This window comes from Egretta garzetta, unplaced genomic scaffold (genome assembly GCF_000687185.1).
Source record: "Egretta garzetta isolate BGI_Z169 unplaced genomic scaffold, ASM68718v1 scaffold341, whole genome shotgun sequence".
Lineage (NCBI taxonomy): Eukaryota > Metazoa > Chordata > Aves > Pelecaniformes > Ardeidae > Egretta > Egretta garzetta.
The window spans coordinates 1,149,409-1,165,547 of NW_009258546.1; the positions used below are offsets into that span (position 1 = coordinate 1,149,409).

Here is a 16,139-nt window from a genome sequence, read left to right on the forward strand (position 1 = left end):
AGGCGAGCTCGGGGTCGAGGCCTCTGCCGGGCCCCCGCGAGCGTTACCGGCCCTGGTAGGGGGCCGGAGCGGGAGGTGGGCGTGGCGCGACCCTTGTCGGCCTCTTCTGCCTCAGAGTGCAGAACAAGAAGCTGTACCTGGCCACGTTCGCTGCTGTCCTGGGACCGCTTAGCTTTGGCTTCGTGCTAGGCTATAGCTCACCTGTTATTCCAGAGCTGAGGAAAATCGACGATCCTAAATTAAGATTGGACAGCAATCAAGCCACGTGGTTTGGGGTAAGTTTCTGTATGATGCCTTACCGTGATGTGATTTCATTTGAAAGCGTAGGTCAAGAAGATGATGCTTATGTGATGGGGTCTTACTCCTCTTAAGAACGAGGGTAAATGCAGATCTTAATAATGAAATCCGTTTTTTTTTCTAAACTCAGTGATTGATTCCCATTCTTCCTGAGTAACAGTGCTGTTATGCTCTGATAACTCTCAGCATATATTAATAAATGCCCCTATTATTCAAACTTATTTTTGGTGCTAGAATGTTTTCTAACCGTTCTCATGTTTCCCAGTTGAACCTGTTAAGGGACCACAGAAACTAAACTTTTTAATAAAGTAGTGCAATCCATCAACATGGGGAATATTTGCTTTTTGGATACAGGCTGGACTTCAGGTTAGTCATGACAACAAATGTTTTAGAGCTTTAAAACAGTTTGAAAGACCTGTTTGTGTAGGGACAGCTTTGTAGGCAGATTAAGAAACAGTTACTGCTGCTCTTTTTTTCTTTTTTTTTTTTTTGAAAGAGCTTTGTTTGTAATGCGAAAATTAACTGCTGTGCAGTTCCTGACTATGTTTTGATTAAGAAGTTAATGTTTATTTTGATTTTCAAAACACCTGCATGCTCTTGCACATCTTTTTTAGAAGCTGCTATTTACTTTTCAGGATTTTAAAATAAATTGCTGTTGGTTATTTATTTTTATATTTATTTATATATGTGTATAATAATTTTTTTTTACTTGTTTTTTGAAGTCAGTAGTAACATTAGGAGCTGCTGCTGGAGGAATACTAGGAGGCTACCTTGTGGATAAAGTTGGGAGAAAGCTGAGTCTAATGCTGTGCTCACTACCGTATGTTTTTGGATATGTAGTTATTATATCTGCTCAGAATGTTTGGATGCTTTATTTTGGACGAATGCTGACAGGCTTAGCTAGTGGAATTACTTCACTTGTTGTTCCGGTAAGTAAGACACTTTTTTCTGTGTGTGTGTGCATGTGTGGTTGCTTTATTTTATTTGTGGGTTTTTTTTATTTTTATTTTCCATAGCAGTATTATAGGTGGCTTGAAGGAAGTAACTGAATAACTGTAGCCAAGGCAGTTTGTGGATTTAGAAGAAACTCATTTCTATAGAATCATATTTTGCTTGTTTTTAATCATGAAGAAAATGTAAATAAAACAAATTTTGTTTTTTCTAGTGGGACTTCTGTACTATGCATTCCTGATACAGTGGTGTGTTATTAGTCCTTTATTTGATTGCTTCTGTTTATGGTCTACTATAGTCTGGTAATATTTATCTCTTCAAATTCCTCGTATATAACATTAAGGGGGGGTTGGGGGTTTTTTTTTCTTTCTATTAGCAGCTGCTTTTAATCATCTTATATTTCACCAAACTTTGTAAATAACCTATGGCTGCTCACTCATCTTGGAGTAATGACAAATAGTGCCTTTTGATTCCATTTGACTGTTATCTTCTGAATATTAACTTTTCCCATGCATTCAGGAATATACACGCAGTAGGGAATGGAGAGAATTCATTCTGTTGTTATCTGTCTTCTTTGGTATTATTTGAAATATTCAGCTAGATCTTTCGGATCTAGCTGAATAGGTAGTAGTGTAAAATAAACCATCTAGAATTCAAATTTGTTTCTTTTCTGGTGGTTCCAGCATTTTCTAGCTTTTGAAGCGAGATGCAAACTAAAAAGCAAAAGATGCTTGCAATGAAGTATGGAGTAAATGCTTGTTCTTTTTCAATGTAGATGGCTGTAAACATAAAACCTAAAAAAGATTCAGGGTGGTAGGGTCTAAATGATAACCTTGTGCAACTTTCTCTGTTGTTGAAGCTTGGTTGCTTAGTCTGTTTTGTTGATGTCTTTGGAGGAAGTCTGTGCTTTACAAATGACTGCTTTCTCTTTGTTTCATGGAGCTGAGCTCTAAGTTCCTATATGTAAAGGCATTAACCCACAGCCAACAGCAGAGGACCTATGTGACCGCAGTGATGAGGGAGGAGAGTGTTATATGTAATACCAAGTTTTTGTAGCTCTAATTTATTCTTGAAAAAGGCTTACTTCCTTCCAGAAAAAAGTAAGAGCTGTGACTTTAGAAAGAATTGCATGTGCAAGTATGAGGGATTTTTTTTTTTTTTTTAATGTATACAGCTAAACTGTAGCTGTTGACTCTGGGTCAGTGTATTAGAAAAACAGCTGAAAAGTTTAAGTTGATCCCAAATATTGGATGAAGTGTGGTGCTGTTCATATAGTTTGTGTTAAGATGAGCTGTCAATTTTGAACTTCACAGAGAATGAAATAATTTGCACTCTTTACATTGAATTAGAAATATAAAACTTTTATTGCAAACAGTTTTATATGTGGCTCGGGCTATGTGGTTACGCAAAGGCGAACAAAAGAAGGCAAATAAAAGAAGCTCGTACTACTGCAAGTTTATTTACCTTTGGGACACTGATATGCATCAACATTCTTCTGGCTTATGTCCTCCCTTTTTTTCCAAGGTTTTTCATAATGCCAATATGCATTTCTGAGATGGTACTTTTCTACTCACTCCATTTTATTGAGGCTATTTTTAAGGAGGGGAGTTACTAGGAAATAATCTGTGTTTTTTCAGAAATTAATTACTTACCAAGTCCTTGATCCAAAATCGGATAGAAGTAATTATTAGATGTTTTCTCCCTATGTTTTAGGTCTATATATCTGAAATATCTCATTCTAAAGTCCGTGGTATGCTTGGCTCTTGTGTTCAGTTGATGGTGGTGACTGGCATACTGGGAGCCTACGTTGCAGGTATTGGGGTTAGGGCTCTAGGTTACAAAAAAGAATTAGTACATGTAATGAAAGAATTACACTGAAGAATTTAAAGTAAATGTTAATTTGTACAACTAATTGATGTTCATAGTCATCTTTCTTTCCTTTTTGTCACCCAGGAACAACACTAAAATGGCGCTGGCTGGCAGTGTTCTGTTCTTTTCCATCCTGCATAATGCTATTGTTCATGTCCTTCATGCCTGAAACACCAAGATTTCTGCTGAATCAGAACAAACGCTTAGAAGCCATAGCTGCTTTGCGCTTTCTGCGGGGACCACACGTGGACCATGAATGGGAATGTAGGCAGATTGAAGCTAGTGTTCAGAAAGAGGTGATGAGAATCTGATTTACTCTTTAAAAAAATTTTGTATGGAGATAACATTTGAAAGCATATAGTGTAATTAAAAGGTTTTTACCAAAGCTTAGTCAATAGCCTTTTCTACAAAGAGCGGTCCAAACCTGTTCCCTCATACAAATGATACTCGAGAAGCAAGTTGGGTTCTTTGAATCTTTTTCCTCTGCCTTTCAGCTGCAACTGCTACCACTGTTGGCTGCCATCAGTGTACATGGGCAGCAGTCAGGCTCATGGTCTTGTGAATTATATGACAGCTAACTAGTTTTTTGCTTTATTTAGCAATTTTGTAGGATTGTTTAACACCTCTAATGCTTATTTCCTATTGTTTGCAATGTATGAATGCATTTTCTCTTGTGTCTCTAATTTAGCCTCTTGTGAGACCTTAAATAGGCAGATCTAATCATTGAAGTTTGTTTTCTGCAAACTGTTCATTCATTCATGTTAACTTTCTCTACAAAGCACTGTCAATTTCCGTCTCTAGAACCTGAGAAAAGGGGAAAAATGCTTTTCTGGAGTTCTCACATACTTCAAATGTAGACATATTTACTGCTAAGGCACTTAGTTTTGCAAAAGAGGGGCAGAGGAACTTCCTGAGTTTGAATGAATTGAAATGTTCTGAGGAGGTTTTTTTGTTGTTGCTTTTGTTCTCTGATTTAAAAGATGAAATTTTTCACCAAATTATTGCTTAATCTTTTTAACAGGGACTGAATATCTCTGAATTTAAGAACCCCTCAATCTACAGGCCACTTCTTATTGGGGTGGCTCTAATGTTCTTCCAGCAAGTAACAGGCATTAATGCAGTTATGTTTTATGCAGAAACTATCTTTGAAGATGCAAACTTCAAGGTAATTGGGGTGTTTCCAAACTGACAAATGTCTATAATAGTTTCAGCTTAGTTGGTGCAATAGTAAGTCTAAAACACATAAAAACCCAACTTGATAATCATCCTGCCTGTGTCACAAATAACAGGGTTTGGGGTTTAGTGGGCTTTTTTGGTTTGGATTCTAGATACCTGTGTAACACAGGTGGACTGTGTTACTCTGGCATACCTGAATGTTCTGGAGTTTTGCGAGGAGGGGTGGGTGGGAAGTATGTTGTGTTTTGCTGGTCTGAAACTTTGTTACTGATAGAAATTCCTACTATAATCATCTTCCTATATAAAAATTTTTTTTTAGTAGAGTTGTAAATGCAATGTTTCAGAGAAAGGGAAACTGTAAGAAGTTGTGGCTTATTTAAAAGTTTATTAAGAGACCGGTATGTTGTCTTAATTGGTAATGGTTTTAGTGATGTGTGGCTTTTTGGCTTTGTGTTTCAGGTTTTTTTTCCCCCTCCCCTGTTGTCTCCCTCCACCATTAATATCTGTGGCATAATTTGTCTTTTTTTCAGATTCAAGAAACAAATGTATTTGTAATGCTTGATAAGTGATCCTCTTATCAGCCTGAAAGCAAATTCTCCCTACCTCTTTATTTCAGGACAGCAGAATGGCTTCAGTGGTTGTGGGTTCCATACAAGTATGGTTCACTGCTGTGGCTGCACTTATCATAGATAAAACTGGACGAAAATTGCTGCTTTACATATCTGGTAAAACATGTTACTAAATTTTGTTCAGTAAGAAAAATTACTATATACAGTACCAAAAAGTGTCTTAACTGTTGAGGGAATTAAGTATTGTGGTTTATGCATTTTTAAGTGTTTTGCTTTATGTTTATAATTTGGTATAAGTATAAACTTAAACTCATAAGAGGAAACTGTCACGTTATATACACACTGTAGGTGGAAACCATTGAAACTACATATGGCTATCTTTTTGTCTTCTTACCAGGCCAGTTTTTATTTTGAAATAGCTATGTCACTGAGACAGTTCTTACTACTGTGATAATTTTTCTGCCTAATAAGACTCGGTGTCATGATACATTCTCATACCCAAGTTGTCAACAAATGGCTATTTCAAAGTAATTTCTTTGTGGTTGCTGTTACTTTCATGGTGCACTGTGGTGTTTAGTTATACAAGACTACAGTTATAGTTTTGAACTTTTCAAGTAACTGTGCTAAAGAAAACTAATTCTGTTTGATGTAGTTGTGCTGCACACTCAGTAGTAATGACTGCTGCCAAGATTATATTGCTTGGCTAGTGTTCAGAATGCTTGTCTAGCCTCTTTCACTCTTGTCAGACCCAGTGTTTATTTCCAAGAACAGTATCTTTTAAGAAACACTTCTGTGAGGGCTAGCATATCTTATATTTGGCAGACCAACTGTGTTCTGTCTTTCAGAAAATACCCAAGTGACAACTTGGTTTTTACTTTTCAGGGATAATCATGGCTCTCAGTACTGCGTTGTTTGGGCTTTACTTTAAAATGGTCCTTCCAAATCGAAACAACTCATCAAATCATGATGTATGCTTCACTCTAAATTCAGCATCCCCAGGAACAGAAAGCAGCATATCCTGGCTTGCAGTAGTGAGCCTAGGGCTCTTTGTTGCCGGTAAGTGGAACAGGCTAATAAGTAGCCATCACACAAAACTCAAACTTTCTTATGAATTGACAGTTTTGTTCCATTTAGTCACATTATCGATGAATGGAAATGAGTTATGTCTTTGACAGACTTTTTCAGTGTCTAATACAAAGTTGGGCTGAGTGTTCACAACCCTGGTGATAGAGCTAGCAGCTTAGTTAAGCCAGTTCCCAGGAAAATGGATTCGTACTTCCTTGTGTAAATAGTAATTGCTCAGGTTAGATTGCTTTACAGTTGTTAATGGAAAAACAGTCTTTGTTAGTGTCTGAGCCATGCTGAATTCTGCGATGGTACAAAGAAGCAGCAGTTAGAAACAATGTCAGTCTTTAAGCTTACCACTTCAGAGACTTTGTGGCAAGAAGTTCTGCTTGTTAAGAATATACTTGTAATTAATTTGATGTAAAATGCCCTAGCGTTTATTATGCTGCCCTAAAATAACTTACCCTCTTTCCTTCTGGTAGAGGTACTGTTTTACTGGAACCGTCTAACAATCTAGAGTGAAAACTACATCCCCCCCTACTTGACTAACTGGAGCACCATTCATTCTTCCCTTTAGTATGTACTTAACTTGCATTTATTCTCTTGTTTGTAATTGCAGGTTTTGCCCTTGGCTGGGGTCCTGTTCCGTGGCTGGTGATATCTGAAATCTTCCCACTTAAAGCTAGAGGCATATCAAGTGCTGCTTGTGTGTTAACAAACTGGGTTATGGCCTTCTTGGTAACAAAAGAATTTCATGATTTAATAGTAAGCATTGTAAATTACAATCTGAAGTTTCTTTTCATAGGGAAACTTATTAAAGATGCTCCTGAGAGCGCCTTGAGCCACAGTCTTCTCTGGCAATGAAGAACTGTAGTTGTACAGTAGTGAGCTGTAATAATGCATTTTTTTGTTGCTTCCCCTCAGGGTTTCTTAACATCCTATGGCACGTTCTGGCTCTTCTCTGCCTTCTGCTGCATCAATGTAACTTTTACAGCCTTTTATGTTCCTGAAACAAAAGGACAGACCCTGGAACAAATTGAGGCCTACTTCAGAAGACCTTAAGCCTAAGGCTTTTTATACTGATATGAAACATTCCTATAAACAGTTACGGTGCTATGGTTGAAACTAACTGCATCATGTGTCAGACATCTCAGTTACTGAATTTGCTATCGATTGCTATTGAATTGTTTTAATGAATTTTTTGAAATCTGAATTCTGTGGGTTTTGTTTTTTTGTTGTTTTTTTTTTTTTAAAAAAAACCACTGTGGGGCTCTGTATACACTTCTACATAGTCTCTGTAGTTAATACCCCTTGTGCAGGTCTTGGACATAATGTTGTTCTTTGATTCCTGTCTTCTTTTCACCTGACTGAGACTGACTGTAATGGCCAAATAAGAACGTTAAATGTATTGGCTGGTATCTTTTTATTCTAAGATGTAAATTAAGCTCTAAATTTATAAATAAATAAATTTCCTTGTTCCACTTTACCTATCCCTATGGCAGCATGTTACAGTGAAGAAATGAAAGATGTAGCCTGGCTAATATTAATTTCAGAGTGCAGTACTTTGTATTGCTGCTACTCTTTCTGGGATGCCTGACCATGGAATAAGTCTTGGTCCCAACTGGAGGCTAATGCTTGGCTTTTATGGGTCTTAACCTTAAGCTGGTGTTGTTATTTTTTTTCCTATTGATGTCAAGTTAGCTAGGAATGCATTTAAATTACAAGAAGGGTTACAGCTCTTAAGAGGATGTATTTTAGAGTTCAGGAAAGAGCATTTCTTTTTCAGAAGGAATTACAAGGTCTTGGAGAGAGTGAGAATATACTCTTAAATTGAAAAGGAAAAAAATTATCTGTTGCAGGGTTAAGGGGTAAAGATCTCCAACTCGAGCAAGTCTCTGAAAGTCTAAAAGATGCCTGGAAACACAAACCAATGCTGGATTATAGTTTTTATCAAAGATGGGTAATGCTTAAAACATAAATGCCAATCTCATGGATATGATACATCACTTAAATAAAAGATGCCTCTAAAACAATTTCTGGAGAACTCAAATGCAAGCAGTAATCCAAAGCTGTCTGCAACAGTGTCCTGTCTTCTTAATTTCTTGACTGATGAACCAAATTTGTAAAAGCCGTTAGTCCTGCATGTGTGAAAGGAAGAAGTGAGGTCAAATTTATGGTTTATTACTAAGGAAGGAATAAATCATCTGTTACTCCTTCACAAAGGTGATAAATGGCACTTAAAACAGTTCCAGCTGTGACAGGACTGTTTCTATTGGATGTCACAGCTAAAACACAAACCATACACACTATCACATGACATTAAAAACAATGGTAATACATCAGCATTTAAGACAAGTGGTTTATAAAGAGTTTTTGATCACAAACTTAGCAACAGTCTTAACAATATGCAATTATTAAATTACAAAGCAGTCTGCCGACATTCAAAGACTTAGTTAAAACTGACATTCCACATTGATAATGCTTTTGGCATAAACCTTTAGGGACATAACATTTTCCATTGAACCAGCTAACTACCTAATAGAGCTATAAATAAATAAGCAGAAAATAATCTCTTGGATTTTCTCTTCAAATGATGTGCTAATATGAGTTCCAGAAGCCAACATGAGTCAGTTGCAGGTCAGCAACAAAGCAAAGCAGCTAGGCAGTATACAGGCTCATGAAGTTGCTGTGCTTAACTAGTAAGACTGAAAATACTTTCTAACCTGCATGCAAGTACAGATGTTTGCTGCACACTGGCATATGAGCTTCCCCATATTGTTAATATTAGTCTCTCAGGGTATAATCTGTTGCTCCACAAAATAAGGCTAAGCCTATCTGAGAAGATACTGCTTTAACAGAATTAGCGAGCACAGTGCCATGACATCAAATTGTTAATAATGACAATAGTATGGCAACAAAAATTATTCTGAAATACCTTATCACTTGCAGATGGGATTCCCCCCGCCATAAGATCACATTACTTTAGATTGCTCTATATGCTCAGGACTTTTAACCCCTTAAAACTTGTAGAAATTACAAATATATATACATGTATATACATACCTCTGTGTGTATATATATTAAAATCCAATCCAAACCCAAAGGATTATAACTATATCTCAAATGCAGACTAAGCCAACAGCTCTAGGAAAGCTGCTGCATCTGCAAGCACAAATTATAGATCCCCACCTTTAGGCACACATGCATGAGCTTGACTCCATAGCATCATATATATGTAAAACAGCAGGAAGTAGATGTCAGGAGCAGTGCTGTGTCCATGTCTAACTGGTTATGTAGTAGTGTTACACTTCATGTGGGTGCTATCTGTCCCCTGCCCTATTAAGAACTGTTTAAATATTCAATTGACTGGCCTAGTACTAGAGAAAAAAAACAAACCAAAACCACCACATATTTTAATTTTAATCTACCAATCATTTACAAATGATTGCACACATATAGAAATAGTCACATGATGACAGCCAGCAACAGTGCTATTCATTCTGGGTGCCACTTGTATCCTGTACGTTATGCAGTGCAAAACCCAAAACCAACCAACCAACAACAATAAAACAACCCCAAACACCAAGCAAAACCACTTCGTGACACCTCCCCCAAGCTCCAAGAAGCCAAACCAAGCAAAACAAACAAAACCCCACCCCAGCCCCAAACCAGGAAAGGACTGTAATTGGAACAGGCCCTACTTGTTCTTTGCAAACCAGGAAACTGAAGATGTCTATACAGGCATTCAACCTAGTGTCCAGATCTCTTGCTACCATGAATAGCACCTAGCCCTTCCAAATTGCATGTGGGTCTTTCAAACATTTATAAAATTTATGTGTACTGCATTGCCCCTAAAAGAAAGAGCTGGACAAAAATGATTGTTAGTCTGCAACAGTTCCCAAAGCCCAAACTGTATAACCCTTGGGAAGGACTCGTCAAGGCCTCAGCCTTAAGAGCTGTATATTATGTGTGTGCATGTCTAAGACCTAGCTCATGTGTCTCAGGGCTCTTCAGTCCTAGTCACACTTCACAGCTGTGGTGAAGGTTTATATGCATGCTGTTATGCAAATACGGGCCAAAGATGATGAGTAGCTCAAAACGTTGCACCCCCATTTTGAACAGACTCAAAATGCAACAACATGTCACTGAACAACCTGACACTGATGCTGTTTTGAATGGAGGGGTGCGGGTACCGGACTAGATGAGCTGCAGTGGTTCCTTCCAATCTCACCCATTCTCTGACGAGTACATTCTAAATTAACTGCCTGTACAGTCTAGTGCTTGCACTGAAGTAAATGACATTCCTGTAATTTAGTCAGACTAAGGCACAGTGCTGAAGTGACGACAATACCATTACCCAGAAGGGGTTAAGAGCCCCACCTCCTCCAACAAATCCAGCATATTAGGAAAACAAGTTTCTGGCAGAAACTTATCTGCTACAAGAGTCCAGAATGGGCCTTCAGTTGAGCTTAGCTTGATAGCAAGTGTTCAACTTCATAGCAATTCTTCCTTCATATAAACAATTTATTTCATCTATCTATAGTAAGGTTTTTCAGTATTCCTCTCTGTCAGAACACCACCCATCTTACATAGCTGTAGATTCAAAGATTCTCTTTTCTCTCATCCATGAGATGGTCAGCCACTCCAAGAATGCAGGCTAAAGGCAGCTTTAACATAAAATGTGAAAGCAGGAAGGGTTGTGCTTGCAGTGGACATGGCTACAATTTGTGCCAAAGTTTTAATGAGTAGATGCATGCACGTGCTGGAAAAGCAGAAGGGAAACAACATGGTTAGAGTGAACGACAATATAACTGTGTCCATCCCAGTAGTCTTCCAGTAAGCCTTGTCATCTGACATTGGTCGGAAGTAGGAAAGATTGCATAGATGTATAAAAACCTTGCCCTTTATATATGATGCACAAGAGCTTATATATCAATACCACCAGTTGGCTTCAGTTTTGACTTTAATTAGCAGTCTAAATGGTATGGATCTAAGACAATATTTGAAGAGAAACAATGGCTAGAAGCTAGTTCCGAGGATGCCAACTCATCATACTAAGAGGCAATGTAACTCATGGCTCTCTGATGAGACTTTTAAGAGCCCCCACAAACTACATGCTTGTAGAGTGGGTATTTGTCCAGTTGTGCCAGCAATTTCACATTACTGTGTGATATTTTGTCTTTTGATACAATAACTGTGATAAAGACCTCCACAGAATTTTAAGATTATTACCACGTTCTCTGCCTATATGCTAGACTGCTCTCATAGAGTAAGTAGGTAGTAAACTACATATACATGACCCTGAAGCCTCAGCTACCATTTCTAAGTGTCATATAAACCAAACTAATGTTGCTTGATCCATCCCAACTTCTTTTGCTAGGTCTAATATTATCCCTACATTCCCTACAATCAGCAAGACACGCTGATTAATTACAGAAGCAAAAACTCAAGAAGTGGCAGCCTTGCTGATGCACTTACTGCATACATAAGGAATGAAGACAAGTGATTTTTTTCCAGAGTTATCCTTCCTGTCCTATATGAGTAATAGTCTGTTAGGTCTGGTAGTTCCCATTGTGACCTGAATAACAGCTTGTGCCTGACCCATTAAATCAAGCTATAGCATAAAATTCATGTGGGAGGTTGGGGGGAGGCAGTTGCTGGGCTTCCCTCTTCAAACTATACCAACATCCTGTTCCAGGTAAGTACCATGAAGCTAATCTGATCTGGTTTTGTCTAGCTTTAAGCAATTAAATTTAATCTGTACTCCTTACAGTCCTTTTGCTGTTTGTTAGTATTGGCTACATGTCATCAATGCTGTGATTACAGGCAGACCTTCAAAGGTTCTCACACACAATCAACACACTCTGTTACTTTATGGGAATACTTTATAGCCACAGCTGTGGTTCTGGTTGAACTCACTCTTGCTTTATGGCCTTTCTTTCTATAATCATGTCTCAGTTATGACGCAAATGCCGCATCTGTATGCATCCTGACTACCATCATAACCAGTGGTCAGGCTTTCCTCATTCTTCTTTATCTTCCTAGTGCTCCATCTCTAAGGCTTGTCTTTCAGGATACCTATATATGTGTTTGTGCAGGTTCTTCAAAACAAGTTTTAAAGTCTCCATGTATTGCTTCAACTGCTATAAAACTCTGGTTTAGTCATGTTAAATCATGCTAGAATAGCACAGGTGAACATCTGCAATATATTTAAAATCTGTTATCCTAACAGTGCAACGCAAAGTTTCCAGTTAAAATTGTATTTTAACTAAAGCCCCAGTCTTGCAACACACTGGTACAGTCTTCAAATGAGCACCCACATAACAGAAATTAAATACTACATCAAGAAACCAGTTTATGGAAAAAGGTGGTGCTTTTGCTTTCTAAAAATATCTAAGTGCAAGCAGTGCTCCCTAAAGTGGATCCCATAAGTCCACAGAAGTGTTTACAACTTCCAGGAGAATAAGCATCACGTGATACTTTCAGATTTTTTTTTTTTTTAACCTTAGCTGCCCAGATAAATAGGACAGGGTAAATAAATTAACACAATCTCTGAAAATAACATTCTCAAAAAGAATTACAAGCTCTTGCAAAGACTTTGAGGTGGCACTTCCTTTTAGATGCTTATTAAGGTTCATCCCACACATTTATGGGTGCAAAAATATTAAAATAATAGTAGCCACTGGTTAATACTGCTTCTGCTCCTGAATTAATTACTGTTGAAAATACTGCTTCTTTCCTTGATAGGCCACTCCAGTTGGGAGTAAGAAATGATCCTTTCAGATAAGGCCTTGCATATTTTCTTAGGTGGAGCAAATAAACCATTATATACAATAAACTGGGCAAAAAATACTTTGCAAAAACAATTGTACAGTTCAGACAGACAGAAGCAAAAGGCACACATCTCTGGATGGTCACACTTGGACAGAAAGTGTAATCATGACACATGAATGGTATTAAAAAATAAGTCAAGGATACAGAAGTATTTCTACATATAGAACAAGAAATACTTGCTAATAAAGCTAAAATCTTCACATATAAAATGCCTGGAAGCATCATGCTTTCATGAAAAAAACATTGGAAAAAAACACCAAACAAAACAAAACCCTTTCAAAATACAGTTTAAAATTGATTTTTGGCATAGAGGAAAGGGTTAAAAAATAATCAAGATTTAAACACAAAATCCCGTCCTTTGACATAACAAAAGATCTAAGATGTCTATTTAATGATAGAAAACTAGCTTCTTAGCAGTGAAATTTCAGTCTGGATCCAGATAGAAAAACATGATTATCTGCAATAATGACTTATACCATTGGTGCAAGAGCAGACAACAGCTAATGCTGATGCCTGCATAGGAATCTTTGTGTAGTCAGAAAGAAAATCAGGGGCTGGCTCTTCTACATGTAACAGGAAAACCTGTAGGTGCACTACAATAACAATTTTCCAGTAGACGGGAGAAATACAGTTGGTTGTTGGTTCTTTTTATTTTGGTTGTGAGGGGGTTTTTTTGTTTGTTTGGGTTTTTTTTTTTCTTTTTCTTTTTTTTTTTGTTTTTTTTATACTTCCAATTCTTAAGGAATATTCTGAAAGTTTGCATTTTCTATAAAAAGTCTCTCTGCTCAAGGATTCTTAATGCCAAAACAGTTTTCAAGTTTCTCTAAAAAATGTGCATGGACAGGCCAGAGCAAAGAAAGCAGCATCTTTGTATCTTACCTGATCTTTACAGAACATCCTTGATTCTTCAGTGAGCATACAGCTGCATCATTTCAAGGGCAGACTGCACTGTTTGGAAAGACCTTGCCTGCAAGACTTTTTTTGTTGTTGTTGTTTTGTTTTGTTTGTTTTTTTAAAGAATGAAAAACCAAAAGGAGTGATTTATGTTACAAAATTCCTCTTCCCACATGACATACACTGTTGTAAAACAACTCATGATAGTAATAACAGCAATTAACTTAGCTGGATGTCACTCGGGTACTTCAAATTACAAGAAGCTCAGAACAAGTAATACTTTTTATTTACTTCAATTTCAGCCTAAACCTCTCATTGATTACCTACTGTTAGAATGCCACAAAAAGTAATGGTTCATTAACTGAGAAAAGAAAACAAACCTGTATCAAAAGATGTAAGCATCACCAAATAAGGCTGAGCTAGCCAGAACAACATGGGATCTATAAAGATTAATCAACAATACTTCCAGCCACATTTTACCACTAGAAGCAGTGTTTGTGACATTCCCACAGAGCTGTAAGAAAAGCTGAAGAAGGGAAGAAAGGTTTTAAGACTGTCTTCACTTCAAGTCAATGATGTCTTCATCATATAAAGAAATCAGCTGAAATGGATAGCAAGATGGCGAGCTCTCCTCCCTGTTTGCTAAAGTATCAGGATCTGAACTAGTGGAAAGATGACGTCCTTCAGAATAGCTTTCAAAAGAGCTTGAGATTATCCTGCAAAGAGGAAGACAAAAGTTACTAAAAAAATACACAGACCAGGGCAAGTAGGATCAACAGCTATTTTTAGATTCAATCAAGTTATCCTAAAGACAGAGACAGACCATTAAAACTGAGTTTTTCTGTTTTAGCTCTACTGAAGATCATCAAAAGGCAATGCTAATGAAGCCCCCCACCCAAATAATTTCCAAATAGTGAAATAAATGAAATATGGTTTTACATTGCAGCAGATTTTTTGTTTGTTTTTTTTAATCTCAGTCTACTGTATCTTGACTGAATTCTGCCACTACTCTTAACACAAACATACATTATGAAAACAGTGAAAACAAGAGAATGGTAGTGGGGTCAGGTAAGCAGAGCCAAACAGACAAATGCTATGGTGTTTCTTTGCAAAATTTATTCTGGAAATAGCAACACAAGACCATATGAAGAGAAAAGCAAGTGAGCCTGCACAGTGCAGATCTAGTAGCCCAAATCCTAATGACAGGCTCAACTGCAGCAGGTTCCCACAAAATCCCATGTGGTCTTGCTTTGCTCATTAACATGTCTTTAGCAAAAAGTATAATTGTTTCAGTACTTAAAGTATTCAAGATACGCTGACAAACATGTTAGCATGAAATTCACATTGGCAATACAAAGGTCTCAGTCAGCCCCATGCCAACCGAGATTAGCATAACAGGCTGAAAACCAATAAATTCTGAAAACATCTACAGTCTAATTTAGGTTCTTTTCTAAAGCCACTATATTTACCTGTCACTACTAGTTGATCTTACTGCTCCCTGCTTGGGGTCTGACTGTCTTCGAGGAACCTTTTTTTGCTTCTGTGCACTTTCTGTCTTGGGTATAGGCTCATCCAAAAGGCCTCAATAAAGGAATAAAAGACTTAATCCTCTCAACAGAAAATAAAGCATTCATGAAAATATTAAGGTATTATTAACTAAATAGTTTCTACCTGGCTTACAATATGGTCATCCTAAATGTGATCAGATGCTGACTAGACTATTAGCAAGTAATGTTTTCTCAGAGTTTCATTTGTTTGTTCATACTACTTATTTACGAATAGTGGTTGCATGTTACAAATCTGATCTGATTAAAAATTACATACTTGGCAATTGATATGTACACCGAAGAATGAGGAGAGTTTACCCAGCAATTCTTTACGTGTTCTACTTGCAATTTCTTTAATTTCCATACGAGATAAGGATAGCGAGTGAGTAACTGGAAGAGAGGCAATGCCACTGGATGTTGTAGTAGTGATGACCTTGGGAGCCAAAGGTGACTTCAAAGGTCGTTCAATGCTTCTCCCAACCAGATTACTAAGAGGAATTTTGTACAGGTTTTTGCATGTAACTTCACCTGAAACACAGAAGGAAAAAACAATGTTACACTTTCACAATAGAATCAGTTCTTAATATCTCTAAATGAAAAGTTATACAGAAAAGTTACTCTTGTTGTGCTGGGTGCTTTTTAACCCAAATAACAAAGATCTTTCTTGCGCCAGAGATCTTTCAATATAAATAGGCTAGGAGGAGGAAAAAATACAACCACATTGTGCAGATTTGCAATTTGACTTAGAGAGAAAAAGACTGACTCGGTGATGTGATGAATCAGCAGTGGAACCAGGAAGTAAATTTACATGTCCTGAGGCTGGTATTCTGACTATTACACCATGACTCTCCACTCTGTGCAATATTCCCCATACATTTTAATATGTTGCAAGTATATTGGAGCCTGGATCCCAAGTGGTTTAAATTATGGCTCCTCT

General features: G+C 37.4%; 2 protein-coding genes across 3 annotated transcripts in view; one reads left to right on the forward strand and one right to left on the reverse strand.

Annotated features, from left to right (window-relative positions):
• Positions 1-188: 188 nt before the first annotated feature.
• SLC2A8 (solute carrier family 2 member 8) lies at positions 189-7,957 on the forward strand. 2 transcript variants are annotated; one of them, XM_035903113.1, is made up of 9 exons: positions 189-275; positions 1,024-1,226; positions 2,962-3,061; positions 3,202-3,413; positions 4,139-4,282; positions 4,910-5,018; positions 5,745-5,918; positions 6,547-6,692; positions 6,852-7,957. In XM_035903113.1, exons 2-9 carry the CDS (start codon positions 1,101-1,103, stop codon positions 6,987-6,989), a joined length of 1,149 nt encoding a protein of 382 aa, XP_035759006.1. In that variant the 5' UTR covers positions 189-275; positions 1,024-1,100; the 3' UTR covers positions 6,990-7,957. The 2 variants fall into 2 exon arrangements, with proteins under 2 accessions (XP_035759006.1, XP_035759007.1); XM_035903114.1 differs by lacking the exon at positions 189-275 and adding an exon at positions 1,463-1,550 and having other exon boundaries at positions 1,137-1,226.
• Positions 7,958-14,130: 6,173 nt separating this feature from the next.
• GARNL3 (GTPase activating Rap/RanGAP domain like 3) overlaps positions 14,131-16,139 on the reverse strand; it is a 58,494-nt gene continuing 56,485 nt past the window's right edge. Inside the window, exons 26-28 of the mRNA XM_035903138.1 lie at positions 15,521-15,730; positions 15,125-15,236; positions 14,131-14,371 (exon numbers count right to left, since the gene is read on the reverse strand). Coding sequence (XP_035759031.1) covers positions 14,215-14,371; positions 15,125-15,236; positions 15,521-15,730 — 479 coding nt within the window. The 3' untranslated portion in view covers positions 14,131-14,214. The remainder of the gene's footprint in view (positions 14,372-15,124; positions 15,237-15,520; positions 15,731-16,139) is intronic.

Excerpts from the sequence above, each read along its gene's own strand:
- SLC2A8 (XM_035903113.1), top strand. The coding sequence starts at position 1,101 with ATGCTGTGCTCACTACCGTATGTTTTTGGATATGTAGTTATTATATCT. Across the intron at positions 3,062-3,201 it reads ACTGGGAGCCTACGTTGCAG|GAACAACACTAAAATGGCGC; the intron begins GTATTGGGGTTA and ends TTTGTCACCCAG. Across the intron at positions 5,019-5,744 it reads ATTGCTGCTTTACATATCTG|GGATAATCATGGCTCTCAGT; the intron begins GTAAAACATGTT and ends TTTACTTTTCAG.